The sequence below is a fragment of the Periplaneta americana genome, chromosome 12, assembly GCF_040183065.1.
Source record: "Periplaneta americana isolate PAMFEO1 chromosome 12, P.americana_PAMFEO1_priV1, whole genome shotgun sequence".
In the NCBI taxonomy this organism is placed as follows: domain Eukaryota; kingdom Metazoa; phylum Arthropoda; class Insecta; order Blattodea; family Blattidae; genus Periplaneta; species Periplaneta americana.
This window is the reverse complement of record NC_091128.1, coordinates 79,383,938-79,401,802: the sequence shown is the minus strand read 5'-3', so window position 1 is coordinate 79,401,802 and position 17,865 is coordinate 79,383,938. Positions and strand designations below refer to the sequence as shown.

General features: G+C 34.1%; 1 protein-coding gene across 5 annotated transcripts in view; it reads right to left on the bottom strand.

The window, feature by feature from the left end:
- LOC138710595 (very long chain fatty acid elongase 7-like) overlaps window positions 1-17,865 on the bottom strand; it is a 73,057-nt gene that overhangs the window by 4,439 nt on the left and 50,753 nt on the right. The window contains exon 7 of one of the 5 annotated variants that reach the window (XR_011335276.1): window positions 4,786-4,915. The exons of 3 other annotated variants lie outside the window; for them this stretch is intronic. Coding sequence is in view for 1 of the 2 variants with exons in the window: in XM_069841595.1 (XP_069697696.1) it covers window positions 1,124-1,159 (36 nt within the window). In the remaining variant the exon portion in view is untranslated. Of the gene's footprint in view, window positions 1-1,070; window positions 1,160-4,785; window positions 4,916-17,865 lie in introns of those variants that run through there. One more of the 5 variants, XM_069841595.1, reaches the window with a different exon arrangement.

The following is a 17,865-nucleotide window of genomic DNA, read 5'->3' as shown; positions in this document are numbered from 1 at the left end:
CTGTAATGGAAGGGAGAAACAGTGTTTCCGAGTATAGCCAGGTTAATGTTAAAAATGTTGGTAAAAATAAAGTGATGTCCCTGTATATTTTGATGTCTTTTCTTATATTAGTCCTGACATTCCCAAGGACTTCCACTACGGGGCGAGCTACGTGCACACCGTGTTCGGGATGGGTGTGCAGCTGGAGGGAGGGAAATGCCACTTCCGAACAAGCAGCGATTTCTTCTAACTTACGGAAGAGTAACGGCATGGATTATAACAGTGAACTGAGTAAATTATAGAATAAACATGACATCATTAGTACAGTAATTATATCATTATATCACCTAATTGCAATTCTTTATTTATAAACACATTCTTTGCGTACAGTATTTAGGCTTATAGATCTACTACTTGTGAAATTATTTTTATTATAAATTTATAATAAATAGGGAGCGGATTTTTATGTGCTAAAAATTTAAATATATTTATTTTTATGTGCTAAAAAGTACGAAAATATTTGCTAAAAATAAAAAAAATATATTTTTTTTTAAATATGACAAAATACCTTACTTAGCTTGAAAAAAAAAAATGTTACTACTACCTGTTCCACTTTTCGTTACCTCTCGGAGTGATGTCGCTACCGTCTCTGTTTACATCAGAACTACGGTGACTGTAGGCCGCAAGCGGAGTTGCGGGGGTAGGAAACATGGTACAGTACGTGTTGCAATGTTATAGACATTGCGATATTATTCTTCTCTAGTGTTAATATTATATTATATACTTAATTCCATTGCCGCTGTAATTATATTTTAGTTCCTATTTTATTTTACTTATTTATTTATATTATTAGTATTATTATTATTTTATTTTATTTTTTTATTTTTATTTATTTTTTTTTTATTTTAATAATATATCTGAACTGCGACCGAGCACGAGCGCTGCTCATTCGGTCTCAAATTTTGTTAATACTACTGTATCTTCTTTTTATATTGCTTGTATTATTTTATTTGTATTTCTCTTTGTTTGTTTTTGTAATTATATTTCTTTATTCTGTATATTTGAATTTAAATAAATAAATAAATTTAAATTTAAATAAATTATGTAGGTTCTCGCATACCATGCAACAGTAGAATGGAAGCGATCATAGTATAACAGGATTCCTTAACGTCTGTAGTACCTGACAATGAACAGTATTACATTAGGTTAATGTTATACAGTTAAAAATTATAATAGTTCGTAAATTATTTAGGTTCGGCCTATATAAGGTACTGTATTATCAGGGTAGGAATTTCTCTATGCTGTTCATAATATTCCAGAAACGTTCTCCGAATAGCGCACTTGTCAAAGTCATCTAGCTCTACTACTTTTGTGCGTCTTGGGTTTTTACCGGGAGTTAATATTTGAATTCCTAGTTTTTCTGCTCTTTCACACTCTTTCCCAATTGTTTTTATTGTTTTTTCGCTTAGGTTACCCCCAACGGCTTTTGCTGCTCTTTCTACTGCTTTTACTAAAGGTAGAATGAGACCCGCCCTTTTTTTCCTCTCTACAAAATTTCAATACGTTATAAATTATCTTCCTGCTTTGAGAATTGTACACTTTCGGGGATTGTTTCTTCTTTGGAGGAGTTTCCATATTTTGTCACAATTGCAATCCTTCCCTGAAAATTCCACACAGTACATTAGGCTATCTTATGGATTCGGTTATATAAAACCTAAACTGAAATTGATTGAATGCACAGTGTATTCAATGATACTACAACTAAATAAATCACTAATGTAGTATTAGAATGCGTCAACGGCATGTAAACACGAAACGTTTCATTCAATACACAACATATTAGAAGGTATTACACCTAAATGAATCGCTAATGCAGTATTAAAATGCTTCAGTGGAGTATAAATACGTACCGTTCGATTCAATGCACAGTATATTCAATGATAATACAACTAAATAATTCACTAATGCAGTATTAAAATGCTTGAACGGATTGTAGACACGCCCCTCACGCTGCTCTAGTCTAGACTGCTAGACTAATATTCTCTCGCGACTGTACAGTGTATGACGTAACGGATGGTTCACAAAGACGCCGCGGATAACGTGAGCTGAAACGGGTTGTAGGTACTCACCAACCACACTTGAGTATCAGTTGCTAGTAGTTGTCCGAGAATTGCAGAGAACAACAAAGGTCATTTCCAAATTCTCCGTCACAAATGCATGCCGATTATCTCTGAACAACGACTTATACTGTGAAAACGATCTTTCCACATCACAGGACGTCAGACGTGCATATTTAAAGAGAGGAATGTCACAAACACCTACACCGTCAATTTCACCTACAGGCACACCCTCCAATACTTGAACAACTTTACACATTTTTTTATATCCACTGTTTTGCCGTGAATGCACACGTGAAGCAGCGGCAATGTGCTTGTTTCCAGACAAATGTTGGGTTACCTGAGAGCTCTGATCTGCACTTACTGATTTACCACAAGGTTGGCAAAATAACACTTTTCCGTCGGTAGTAAAAATGTTTTTAAATTCATCTATATATTGCTGTAGACGCGATCTTAAACTCGATTTGATTTTATGCATCTTAAGAGGCTAATATACACACGTCTTAACATAAAAAAATGTTTCTAGCTACTGACTGACAATGTCGGAGAAAAGCTTCCTATAGCGACGCTTATGCTTATGGTCCGATAACGGGGAATCACAACAAGATGTATTTCCTCACTTCATAGGTATGGACGAGAGGCGAGAGATTTGTTTAAATTAAATAATGTTTATACCCGAGCTCTTATCCGTTGTGTTTCACAAACAAAGCGCGGAATGAAATCATCTTCAGCAACAATAAACATTCCTAATTATGTGTTGCAAAATCTCCTACTTGTCCACGTTAATTTATTCTCATATAAAAACACTGATATGCTACCTACCAGTTCTCAGAACTTGAGGCGTTACTATTACAAAAGGAATCACGGATACACCACATAGCCCATAGAAGCACGAAGCAACCAAGAATTCTTAAAAAGATAACGTATTTCTGAGTGATATAATTGATTTATTTTTAAAATATTTAAAAGTTCTTGTAAAAAATTATTTAAGTAAAAAAATTCCAAGATTTGTGTGTTTATAATAGATTTCCTGAAAATATGTATTTACATAATTTTTTTGTGAAAATATGTGTTTTTATGTGAAATAAAATTCGGGTTTTAAACTTCAAACTTGACATTCAGAATTTTTAACTTTGTTAATTGTGTTTTACCACACGCAAGAAAAATATTTAATTACATAGGAATCCGCTCCTTAATCTATACTAATAATAAATCTGTAGCCGAAATTTTTCTGGTAATTTTCGATTTTCCAAAAATAATTGGTCCTAACATATATAATTAATCACCCTGAAACCGAAAATCGCTTTTTTGAAATTTTTGTTTGTATGTCTGTCTGTCTGTCTGTCTGTCTGTCTGTCTGTCTGTCTGTCTGTCTGTCTGTCTGTCTGTATGTTTGTTACCTTTTCACGCGATAATGGCTGAACGGATTTCGATGAAAATTGGAATATAAATTAAGTTCGTTGTAACTTAGATTTTAGGCTATATGGCATTCAAAATACATTATTTAAAAGGGTGGTTATAAGGTGGCCCGAATTAAATAAATCGAAATATCTCGCTTATTATTGATTTTTGTGAAAAATGTTACATAACAAAAGTTTCTTTAAAAATAATTTTCGATAAGTTTTATTCCTTGAAAAGTTTGATAGGACCGATATTTAATGAGATAAATTAGTTTTAAAATTAGAATAACTGCCATCTAAGGCCGTGTAATGAATTAAAAAACAAATGACTTCGTCTATAAGGGGCCTTGGACAGCAACAATCGAAATATATGAAAGATAGCCTACAGATAATGTTTCTGCGTTTGTATGAAGTACGAGTAATATCGGAAGCTAAATTAACCGATTTATATAATTAATTATTAATTCACCATTGGAAAGTGTAGTTTCTCTAGATGGACATAATGCTGTAATGTTATTACAGTAACTTCTGAGTGAATCGAGGACAGGTAAGATTAAAATAGCTTCTTATGCACAGAAAACTTGATAGGCTATTCTGTACATTCGTTTCCTGTATTTCCTAAAATAATTTTTATGGCCAAATGAGTGGTCTCTGGATCAAAATGATCGCAATTTAATTATGCAAATACAATTTAAATTAAGTAACATAATAAACGATTTACCCTTCTATCAAACACGAATGTTCCCTGGATCAAATGTCCTATTTTAATTATGTAATTACTTTATATTTATTTCTAACGGGTGCAGCGGAGCGCACGGGTACGGCTAGTAATAAATAAGACTTACAGCGTGGTCCAACCTCCTTGAACTGAAATTCAAACAATGCAATGGAAAGTGTCAAGCGTCAAATAAATTAGAAAAGCCAATGCATACTGTCAGAAATCAAGAACCTTCTAAAATTCTTTTGTAGATTGATCTCTCTTTAATCCAAAACTTTATCACCTGCGATGGTTATCTAGCGTCTGAGTGAGATGAAGGTGATAACGCCAGCGATATGAATCCAGGGACCAGCGCCGAAAGTTATATAGCATTTGCTCTTAATGGGTTGAGGGAAAATCCCGAGAAAAGCTTCAACCAGGTAACTTATTTCAATTAGAATTTTATCTCGGTTCCGCTCATTTCATGGTCAGACACGCTAACCGTTACTCCACAGCGGAGGAAATAATAATAATAATAATAATAATAATAATAATAATAATAATAATAATAAATACATACATACATACTTACGTAAGTAGGCCTACCCATGGACAGGTCTTTCACTGTAAACTCAGCATTCTCCAACCTTTACTATTTTCTGCCTTTCTCCTAGTCTCCGCATGTGATCCACAAATCTTAATATCGTCTATCATCTGAAATTCTAAATGAGGCAGTAGAACAATTGGGCAGCTTCAAATACTTGGGATGTAGGCTACTACAGTATAAGCAGTAATATGAGTTGCAGCAGGAAATCAAAAGGAGGATAGCAGTGGCTAAGGAAGCTTTTAATAGAAAAAGGAGCGTCTTCTGCTGACTTGTGGAAAAAGAACTAAGGAAGAGACTAGTGAAGTGCTTTGTGTGAAGTGTGGCATTGTATGTGGCAGACACATGGAAATTACGACAAAATGAAGAGAAACGAATAGAAGCATTTGAAATGTCGATATGGAGAAGAATGGAGAGTGTGAAGTGGACAGATAGTATAAGAAATGAAGTTGTGTTGGAAAGAGTGAAGGGAAAAAAGAATTATGCTGAAACTGATCAGAAAGAGAAAAAGGAATTGGTTGGGTCACTAGATGATAAGAAGCTGCCTACTGAAGGTTACACTGGAAGGAATTCAGTATATTGATATGCATATGTGAAATTCGGTTGACTGCTAGATGCTTTGATATAGTATATTATTAATTTTATCACACATTCGTTCTTTGAACCCGTATTTTTTTAGTTGGTTATTTAACGACGCTTATCAACTACTAGGTTATTTAGCGTCGATGAAATTGGTGATAGCAAGATGGTATTTGTCGAGATGAGGCCGATGATTCGCCATAGATTACCTGGCATTCACCTTGCGGTTGGAGAAAAGCTCGGAAAAACCCAATCAGATAATCGGCCCAAGTAGGGATCGAACCCGCGCCTGAACGCAACTTCAGACAGGCAGGCAAGCGCCTTAACCGACTGAGCTACGCCGGTGGCCGGAACTCGTATTTCAACTTAGATAATTTATCGATAGAAAATACTAGAAATTTCTCCTACATAGTTAATTTTTTAACTGCTAGATCACAGCCTGAGAAGAAACTAGGTACAATTGCCTGTTTCTTTTACGCTAAGGTCTATGTGTGAAGTGTACACTTCCCTGTACTATTTTAAGCCTTGGGTTTTCTGAACCGACGCATGCGAGGTGCGAGGTGGACAAATCCGGACTACACGAGAGATAGTGAATGGTTTCTATAGCTGCTAGGTCCGCTGTCTGCGCAACTTCGCAGAAATCGGACCGATTCGTCCAGCCAGATTTCTGCGCTGCTTCAGCAAATAGCTTTTGATCTAGAGCAGCCATCCTCAACTCAGGTTTCTTCCGTCCTGTGCGCTGCTGAGCAAGGCTCGTTGCAACGTTCAGTGCTGAATGACATCAGCTGATGTGTACATCATAGTGTATTGTAGGAGCCAGCGATTTTGGCAGACGGATTTTTTTAATCTGAACTCCAGAGCGAGTTACTCACCGATGCAAGGTCGGCTGATATCTTTGCAGCAAGCAAACTGAAGCTGGAATGGATAGGACATAAGAGTAAAGACAATCTATACAGGGTGATTCACGAGGAAAAGTAAAAAATTTAGGATGTGAAATCTGAAGTCATTCTGAGTCAAAAAGTTCATATGAATATAGGTGCGTTTTCGAACGGTTACCGACATATGGCTCTTTGATTTCACAAAAACTTCTAAGATTTCATTTTACTAACTCGCATTTAGAGACAGATAACGGACAAATTTAAAGTTTATAGAACATAGCTACCTAATATTCTAGATGTCGGGGTCGATGTTTTCGCACATTTTCAAAGGTACCTCCTTCTGTTTCAATGCACTGTTGCGCTCGGGCGTGAATCGCGCTCATCGAGCGGGAGAATTGCACGTAACTGTTGTCTATGCCGCATCCGAAATACGGTCGATTAGCCTCTCTCGTTTCCCCCTTCCTTTGCTATACCAAGTCTTTCATCCAACCCCATAGACAGTAAGTACTCTTCGATATGGTATCCTTCTGTTCGGAAAGCGTCGTTCATATTCAGCGATGGCACGCAAGGAATTTCCATCACACAAACCATAAACGTACAGAATATCGGCGTATTCTGTAGTCGAAAATTTATAAGGCATCTTGAAAAACACAACTTAACACTTCCGATAACTGTACCTGTATAACTACTGTACTGTAGGTAGCTGACTGGACTGCTGTGAATTGATGATTGTGTTATCTGCGGGTTTGTGTCGTTACATCAGAAAAGGGCAGGCGATTGGACATTTGTAATACCTCACCACCCGGTTTCTTCCTCTTATCTACATCGTTCACAATGCAAATTCCAATGTTACGTCATTCATTGCGACCTTGACCTTGTCTCATGCCTCGTCTCACGTCAGCAGCATATGGTAACGTCTGATTCACAATGGGGCGAGACGATTTACCAAAAATATGCATCTAACTCCGCCATCGTTCGAAAACGGACCTATGTTCATAGGAACTTTTTCACTCAAAATGGCCTAAGATATCGTATCCTAAATGTTTGACCTTTCCTTGTGAATCACCCTGTATAATAAAAAAACTATTTTATAATCAACATACTGACTGATTCGTCAACTTAAATATCCTTAAACCCTATACGTAGCTTTCTGTTAATCCTTAGTTAATAGATAACACTTACTTTTACGAAATACGAACATTAAGAGTTGGAACATGGGAGGCAGTAATGATCAAAATAATTACACCGATTTATTCTTTTAACCAGCCTTTAAACTTAAAACTAAGACTCACTCATAAAATTGGGTTAGCCTATTCATCTCATCTCTCAGAATTGTTTTTAAAATTTATAAGGAATTAAAAAAAAATTAAATTTCATGTACTCCCTTCAAATAACGTTTGAGTTTTTTTTTTTCACTTCCTAACGAAGCAGAGAGGAGAAATAAAGGAGTCAACGATTTTAAAAATTCACTAAAGTATTTTTAACTAGAGACGTAAAATTTAAAATGACTATTTCGTTTATGTGACGTCATTCCATTTTCGACCAATGAAGTATAATGAAATTTTGAATTCCATCCAATCACAGTCAAACATCGCGATAATTTTTGCAGCAAGATTTATCGCTATCAATTTATCGCATGGTCGTTCTTTTGTTTAATCGGTGTCGCCAACTGTTTTCCCGTAAATTGATGAGCATGAATGCATTAAGATGCATATAGACGCTTAAACTGTTCTTTGAACTTTACGCATACAAATAATGAATGCAAAATTGATTGCTAATATTAATTAATATATTTACGCAGTGAAGGTGATGTTCAAAACGGCGCACCATGTAGACACAAAATCTTCATGGATCTTAATTGAACGTACGTTTTAAACTTGATCATTTCAATATTCTTCTCAGATTGCATGCATAAGCGCATGGAAAATTGAACTGTGTAGATGCAGCTTCAGTTCCGTTACACACTACAGCGAAATGCGTTTGTCGATCTATGGAAAATGCTTTCCTGTAGCATGGAGTAACGGTCGAAATAAAGCACAGCTGACACATGGTCCCGCGCCCACAGATAACTAACCTAATTGTAACCTATAAAGTCTGTATTACGTGAATGAAATTAAACAACTAATAGAAAGTCAGATGTTCAAATATATGTAACATCAGCACATATCAAACCCAAAGACCTTGAATATTATATACTAGGTCTTTCATCAAACTGCCTCTCATATGGTGTAATAAAATACGTGTTTTAATTGTCTATTCAGAGATGGCTTCACTGTTTAGCAACATAGTCTCGCTGTAGTGTGAATACATAAGCATTGCTATATAGCTTGTTTCCACACAATATTACATAGTGATTAGTTCTCGGTGTAGTGTATAATATAACGACAAAGTACTAAATAAAGTGTGAAATTCCACTTCCACATCTTCATCTTCTAATTCCATGTCCATTGTAGGCCATCTGAATAAAATTACACTCCTTCATTCAGATTTGATAACTGCGTTTTCAACAATTCTTCATTTAATTAGTATATTAATCAGGTTATTTGTAATTATATTATAAAATGTTTAAATTATATTATGATTTCAGCAAATAATGAAAAAGTATTTCTGTTATAATAATAAGAGAAAATTGCAGTACATGTAATTAACATTATTAAACCTGTATTTCGCTTTTCGCAATTGGCATTACTGAATAACATCGAATTTCTTTATTGCAGTAATCGATATTCAATCTTTCTCAACTTCACAATGTCTGAATAGGTTAAGTATTCGTAAATATACAATTATTAACAATTTGTAAGTGAATTTTAGGGATATATATACAGAAGGTTACTCTTTACAATTTTGGTTAAACATTCTTAGATTCCTAAAGTATTGGTGAAAAGGCAGAAGGGAGTGAGAAATCTCATGTCATCCGATCTCGACGAAAATCGGTATCTGGGGATCTTTGCGATCACAGAATACGAATAAGGTACTATTTTGTCCAACTTCGTCTCTAAAGTGGTGGAGTGGGACAAAAATGGGTGAAAAATTAAATTGTATATCTTAGGGGTTTTCGAGACGAAAATTACAAATAATAAAATTTGTGCGATATCAATATGGCAGTTTCAGTACTATGAATTATATTAAAAAAATAAAACATCGGATAATGCAGATAGACATAAACACAGTTAACACATGTACAGTATTTGGGGGGGGGAAGGTAATGTAACACATTTCGATAGTATACATTTAGTAAAATCCAAAAGTATAATTTCTACATATTATGAATGAATTTTGTGTTGGAATTTAGTATAGACATCAGCCAATACCTCTAGTCTAGATTAACAAACAACTTTTTAGAATCCATAAAATATTTAATGTGAATGATAATTATATTTTTCAATTGGTGAAATTTGTGCAGGAAAAATTGGTTTCTCCGATATTTTGTACGATTTTGAATATTTTAAAATTCTTTCTTCTCTGTTTTATTCACAATGTGTGTGTTAAGAAATTATTGCTCTTGCAATATCCATTGCAATCCTGTTTATTATACCTTTATATAAATCTAACTTCCACGGCATGCAATTTTACCCAATTAACCAAATTAATATTCTTATCAATAAGAAGAATCATCATTTTACTAACATGAATTGGCACACGAACAGTAGAAGATCCCTACATTATTAGTAGGCAAATCTTGTATATTAATCTGGTAAGGGTAGGATTATATATATGCAATGCTTTTTTTCCTTTTAATTTAGAAAATGTAGAAGGCGTATTGTAAAATTATTGCGAACGAAAGTCATTTAAAGCTATTTAAGGTATTCTTTGAATCGGACTGTACCTGATGTATTTCATAATAATGATATAAGCTACGGGTATGAAAATATAAACGACGACTCAGAACGTTATCGCCAGTCATTCATGCTGCTCACATAAACAATAGTGGGTCGCCTACTAGAAATGTCCTCGAGGTCACCTGCCAAAATCGCTGCCTCCGACTGCACAAGTTGGCTTCTGCAGAATGGCGGGGCCCTCCGACTCTTCAAAACTTAGCAGGCTTCAACTCCAATATTCAATGTAGATTGGGAAGAAAAAATTATTTTTACAGAATTTAACAATGTGGAAAAATGCTTAGTATGCCACAAAGTTCTCAACATTGTAAAAAAAATTAATCAGTAACGACACTACTCTTCCTGCCATGCAGAATAATTCGATAAGTATAGGGTACAGAAGAGGGGAGAAAAAAAAATGAGCGAATCTCAAAAAGACTCTGATGAAAGTGAGTACTGTTGCATTGATTATTTGTTTCACATTCTAGTAAATTGAAAATACTTTTACTGTGTACTTCAAATTTTATAATAAACTACGCAGTGTGAAATGGATAGTAAGGATATTTAAAGTATTATATGTCATTATTATTGTTTTTATTCTTATCATTATTTTGTTATTATTATTATTACTATTATTATTATTATTATTATTTTTATTATTAGAGGAAAGTGCCCAAAAGCGGACCCCCATTTTGTTTTTGATTTAAAAAAAATATAAAACAGTAAAAAATTATGTTTTAAAAGCATGTAATATTTACTTTATAATGTTAAGCACCATTTACATTTTACTTTTAGAAAATATAGTTAAAAATTGGTATGAAAAAAAATTATTTTCAATAACCATACACTTTGGCGATTTGAAAAATAGTTGCCGAAATCGGACCCCTTGTAAAAATAATCAAAATAACACTAAACAAATTCGGAAAAGGGTATTAAATGAGAGAAAACATAATCTAATTTCAAAGTATAAATATAATATTACAATTACAGGTTTTAGTTTTTAAAAAGAGATATAGGATGTATTAAAAAAAATGCACAATACGTACAACAGAATTAAATCGTTTAGCGACAAAAATAGCAGAAGTTCTTGTCCTTTTTGGTCCCAGGACATAACGCAAATGACCCAAAGTTCTTCTTTAGAATCCTCTGAAAATTTTCTGTCACAAAACACACATACCAAGCATCATCTTTGGATGGGAAAACTTTCGAGAAGAGATCCAATTCAGATATTCCAGAGGGCACGTTGTTTTCATCTTCAGTGCTTGATTCTCACATTTTTCACAAAATTTAGACGATTTTTCACGAGCCCTTTCCCTTTTCTTGAAGGCAGTACTTCTGAATCACGTCCCTGGCCGCGATTGCTTTTGCGTCCTTGAGCACGATTCCGTGCTTATTGTTCAGCTTCCATTGCTTCTTTAGCTTTCTTAGCTTCCACCATTTGGACTTCATAAGACGTAGATGTGATGATCGTAGAACTGCAGATCTTTCGCCCCCTATTCGAGAACCTCTTTTTTAATTTTGGAATGGGAGTGATGTCAAACGGGCTTGTCTTAGAAGTTGTGGAACCCTGAGGATCCTCAAGTGTAGCTGATGACAGAGGAACACCCTGACTTGCCGAAGATGTTGATCGTTGATTTGGGTCAAATTCTACAATAACTTGTGGTTCGTTCACATCACATTCTTCTCCGTTCTCTGGAAAGCTCTGATTTTCTGCTGTTCGTTTCTTTAACACGGATTCATAGAAAGAGAAATCTCGTTTCGTTTGCCTCTTCAATGTATTCGGCATCTGAAAACAGCTTCTTGTTCAAGGGTTGCTTTAAATTCATTAATTGCTATTTAAGCTGTTTGGCATCTAATATAGGCTTTGCCAAACAGGTCCATTGCATCAAAAGCACTGACAGCACGTTCATTGTGCCTTAGCACTGCCTGATTTCCTTGCTGTAGTGAACCTTCAGGGTAACCATGAAGGTTTTGTCCAAAGATTGTAGTTTGTGTGAAGAGTGAGGTGGCAGCGACACAATTGTAACATGATTTGTTTTTGCCAAGTTGATCAGATCAATATTCTGTGTGTGGCTAAAGTGGCCATCCAAGAGCAACAGCACAGGTTTTTCCTTTGTAGGATTGGCAAACTCGGTGAAGTGTCGAAACCACTGCGTGTAGGAGTTCATTTGGATCCACCCTGAATGGTATGCTGTAACGATTGTTCCTTCCTTCCCCATTATTCTCTTGAAATTTGGAACAGAATTCCAATAGAATAAGAGTGTGTACAAATGCAGGTAGACTTTAAACATGAAAAAATAAGGGGTCCAGTTTAGGCAACTGAAGGGGGTCCGGTTTACGCGACTATAGCCAACATTTTGTTAACTCATTAGATTTTTAACCAAACATCTAAATTAAACGGTTTAATGACAAGCAGTAACCTTAAACCTTACCATTTGAGGATATATATAGATCGAGTGGCTTAACTGCCAATATCTAGGAGAAAAAACAAAAAACGTAGCACAGTGTAAAAACTTTTTCCACTGTCAAAACACGTAATTGCGGACTGATAAGCAACAAGTGAAGCGGGCGACGTGTGTACTCCGCTACAGAGTGGTAGAAGCCTGAACTACTATTTACACTTAGTTCTGCTAGAGTTCAAGAGAATGCAGAGCCAGGAGACCGGGGGTCCACTTTAGGGGGAGGAGTCCGGTTTAGGGCACTTTCCTCTATTATTATTAATATTATTAGTATTATTATCATTATTATTATTATTATTATTATTATTGTTATTATTATTATTATTATTATTATTATTATTATTTTGATTTCAAAGCCTACAGAATTGTTTAACTATTGAATAAAATGTTAATACGTGTTACTAGTAAATGTATTTCAAGGATAGAGTCGGAATTTCCACATTATAACTAGTTCCATGCTGGTTATTCTGTTATAATTTTCAACATTTCAAACGTTAGAAAATACGGTATGTGTAGAAATTAATTTCTGTTAAATGCATAGGCTATATTTGTGCAAAGAAAATGCAAGTTACAATATTTATCAACTGCGCACTTGAGATGAGTACGCCACAGTCCCTTCATTTGCACAGGACACTGGAACGGTGCGTCCGGCGAGTAGCTATAGAAATTACTAGGGACCGGATTTTTATGTAATTACATATTATATTCCTTTCAACCTAACCGTATATAAATAACAAATCTTTGCAAATTTTGTAATTACCATTAATATATTAAAATTTGGTACTACATATTTTTACATATTTACCTCGTATTACAGAATGGCTTGGTGTTACATAAATCTACACGTTTAGAGGTTTTATTTATTTTTACTTCCCTAAGAGGAAAAAAAAAAACTTCTGCTGGGGAAGTTTACAATTTGAAATACGCAGATTTAAAAAGTCTTTTTACCTACCCGAGAAAGGATATATTTCGGGACGAAACATAACGTCCTTAGTTCCAGGACGTAATAGAGGCACTCACCCCATACCACCCACTGTAAATATGACTGAACAAAAGGAAACCTTTCGCATATAACTACCTTGTATTATAAAAATCACTCAGAAAGTAGCGTTGCCTTCATGCGGTGGAGTGGGACGAGGAGGACATGATTTGTCTCGAATTATAATTGTTCTGCACACGTCTTAACACAAGCCGTTCCCATGCAATTTGCAAACTTACTCATCTTCTTTCTAATCCTTCCAGGGAAAACCTTTGTCAAGTCTGACATGAGCCACAATAAAATAGCCGACTTTTGAAAAGAAGCTGGAGTAAAGGAACAAACTGGAAAGATGTTGAAAGATTAAAATAAATAGCTTTTCAAGTTATTGGTTGACCTCTTTATTTTAAATTTAGTAGACCTATAAGGAAATGGGATTTTCCGAGCAATTAGAAACTATAGTTCTCGGCTGGAATAATCCTACCGTTATGAATGACACAGGAATGTCACTTTTCAAACAACAGTTTGAGGTTTTAGTAGGTACTTTATTTCTTACAGGGAGCAGCTAAAATGCATGTGTCCCACATTTTCTCGTAATCCAGTAAAGCAAAACAGTGCTTACAGTACTGTTGTGTCATTCATTTCACTCAGTACTCTAGTTTTAGTACTTACAGTACTTATAAAGTGCAAGTGAGTTTATCTACTGCTTTTAACTAACTAAAATGGCCCTTGTATCTTCAACCCTAACGACAAAAATAAAATCATGGATTGCGATGGACGAAGCTACAGATGGAAAAATATTAATATGTCAAGTGTGCGGTAAAAAAGTCGGGTGCTCTATGAAATCACAACTGGGGAGTCTTACCTATCCTATACCTGTCAGATATTGATATTAAATATTTTCATGATTTTACATATTTTGGTACATATTCAGCTTATTTTTCTTACATAAATATGTACATATTTCACACCTTGATATTACATAAAAATCCGGTCCCTAGAAATTACTCACTGTCTGTCGTGTAGACCGGATTTTTGCTAGGCGGGTCTCGCACGTCGCATGCGTCGGTTCAGAAAAACCAAGGCTTAAGCGTTTGGAAGTTAAATTGAAGAAGAGTTGGAAGTGAGTATCTCAGTTTCAATGGGTTAAATAGCAGTTGTTTATTATTCTGAAATCAGAGGAGATAAATAATATTTCATACAAAACAGTGAAACAGTAAACTAAATAAAAATAATTGCAAGTGTTTACTGAGAAGACTAAAAATAGATATTTTTCCTGTTCAAATTACGACTACTCCTTCACTGTTATGTTACGACTTATGTGACATCTAGACTAGGCTAATGTTTTGTTTGAAGTCAAAAACCGCCATTTTAAGATATTTACATAAATATACACTACAATAAAACTTTCTTGTGCAATAACACCGCGTAGGCATTTTGCGCCCTGCTATGAAAATGTTTTAACTCGCATAAGGGATAAGAAATACGGACCTCAGCAGATGAATGAACAGATATAAGTGGGAATTTCATAGATCATGTTACCGCGAGAACATTTCCACATAACAGTATGACGATGCAGATATCTCTGATATTCCAGATCTTAAATTTGTATTAATTTTTTCTTGAAAGAAGAATGACGTTTTTCTTGATAAAAGCCCTGTCTGATAAAATGAAGGGGAAATTTTTCATTTGAAACATTAAGATTACATTGTTACTAAGGTATTGAAACGCCTTTAAAATGATCGCTAGGCCTAAGTGTATAGAATTTTGTTGTTATCTAATTTACAATTCAACATAATTCCCTGTATGATTTAAATTTAATTTAAAGCTTTGTGTTTGTTACATAATTTTCTTGAAGCATTTTTCCTTACGATAATACCCTTTTGTATAGACTGTATGTAGAATTGATATACATATCAAATAATACTGAAAGCATTATTTACAGTTAGATACTCGTATAATCTATTGTATCAACAGACTGCACCTATGATACACAAGAGACACAAATGTACCTAGACGGATCATTCGCTGCTTTATATATCATATATCTAGACTTCGTGGAATTGCCACGAGAATCGTAAGGTTTACTACGCACACGGTATAGACCGTGCAACGGATGGAGTATGCCTCTGATGTAAACACTGAGCAGTATACTGCGGTTACAATAAAATCTGTATCCTGCATTCAAGAAATATAATGAATGATAATTGAAATAGAAAATGTCTAAACATGTAAAAACACAATTATTTTATAGTGAGATATATTATCTCTTAAAATTTAATATAATATACTCACATCATCCTTGAATATGTGCATTGCAGTGAAGAGTTACGTACATTTTGAGCGACTGCAAAGTGAACCATCTCCGATGGTTACTCAAACAGTTTTTATATTGGGAAAATGTACGTTCAACATCACACGATGTAATAGGTGTATATCTGAAGAACGGAAAGTCACTACTTTTTAGTACACCAACTTCAGAAGTCTTGTCGTGACTTGATAGTACATCATTTATAATACGAAGTTGTGAATAGACAGAATTTTTAGCAACAATGTTTCTCAAATTACATTTAACTTTTTCTGAAATTAGTGAATTGTTATTTTGGATAATGGTTTGTGACACTTTATACACTATATTAAAGGCTTCTGAGAGTTGTAGTTTAGACGATTCTAACAGCGTGATGCTTTTGGACACGATTTTAAAATTAGACTCAATGAACAGAATATCTTCCAATAGCTGTTCAGAAGACAATGATTTTGCAGCTGCAACAGCGGAACTGTCTGTGCTATCCAATGCATCAATTACCTCCATTATTTTGCTGTAATGTTCTGCATAATAATTAACAACATCCAACCACGTTCCCCAACGGGTCAAGACTGGCTGCGGGGGTAAGGGTATTCCAGGGGCAGTTATTTGGAACAGCAACACTCTCATTATAAAATCATAAAATAATGTTACAAATTTCAATCAAAGACACAACTATATATATATACGTTTTCGCCTTGTGGGGCATCATCAGATATATTAAAATTATGTGATCTGAACTTAGATTAGATTAGATTTATAAAAGCAAATACGAGCAGTGTGTAATACATGGTGATAACATTTCATGAGTTATATGTATACTAATTGTAACAAGAAATAAGATAAAATGATGAATTTCAATGTAGTGTAAATTCAAATATGATTAAAATTGGAATTGTGTGTACATATAACTCATGTTACATTATAATACATATTTATCAAATAATATTATGCAAATTATGATCATGTTAAAATCAAATGAATAAATGGATAAAATCTTGGGTTAAAGTTTTTCATTGTTTAGAAAATGACACGTCTTGGAGAACTGTGTATCGTACCGAAGTTTGCAGTAATCGATGTTGTAGGTTGATTGTAATGTGCGTATAAATTATCATTCATATACTGTAAACAAAGAAGTATGATTTATTTATACAAATTATGAGCATTATTTAGTGATCAAATGGGATAGAATTCTATTTTGGTTTTGGAAAATGTGACCACCCAACTTCAGTCTGCTTCAAACCATCAACACTCCCACATACACCGAGACATATACGTACGTAAGTAATTTGAAAACCGTTATTAATATAATATTATACAAATTAATATCCCCATATTTGCTTTCATAGAATTAATTATTCATTCTCACATCACTTTTCTCTTAAAATAGTTAAAAAATGATCGAAATATTAATGGCAACATTTCTTGTTTTTACAGAATTCTTCCATATACACACAGTTTTCTTAATTAAACACAGCAATTCATCAACGATATGCATTATAAAAGATACATTATTTAGATCTAAAAGATCAAGGATAACCACTATTTGCATCGAAACTAGACAACATTTAGATTATAACCAAGCAAAGTACTCGTAAGTAATCTTAACACTTTTCACATTTTCCAAAACCAAAATAGACTTCTATCCCATTTGATCACTAAATAATGCTCATAATTTGTATAAATAAATCATACTTCTTTGTTTACAGTATATGAATGATAATTTATACGCACATTACAATCAACCTATAACATCGATTACTGCAATCTTCGGTACGATACACAGTTCTCCAAGACGAGTCATTTTCTAAACATTGAATAACTTTAACCCAAGATTTTATCCATTTATTCATTTGATTTTAACATGATCATAATTTGCATAATACTATTTGATAAATATGTATTATAATGTAACATGAGTTATATGTACACACAATTCCAATTTTAATTATATTTGAATTTACACTACATTGAAATTCATCATTTTATCTTATTTCTTGTTACAATTAGTATACATATAACTCACGAAATGTTATCACCATGTATTACACACTGC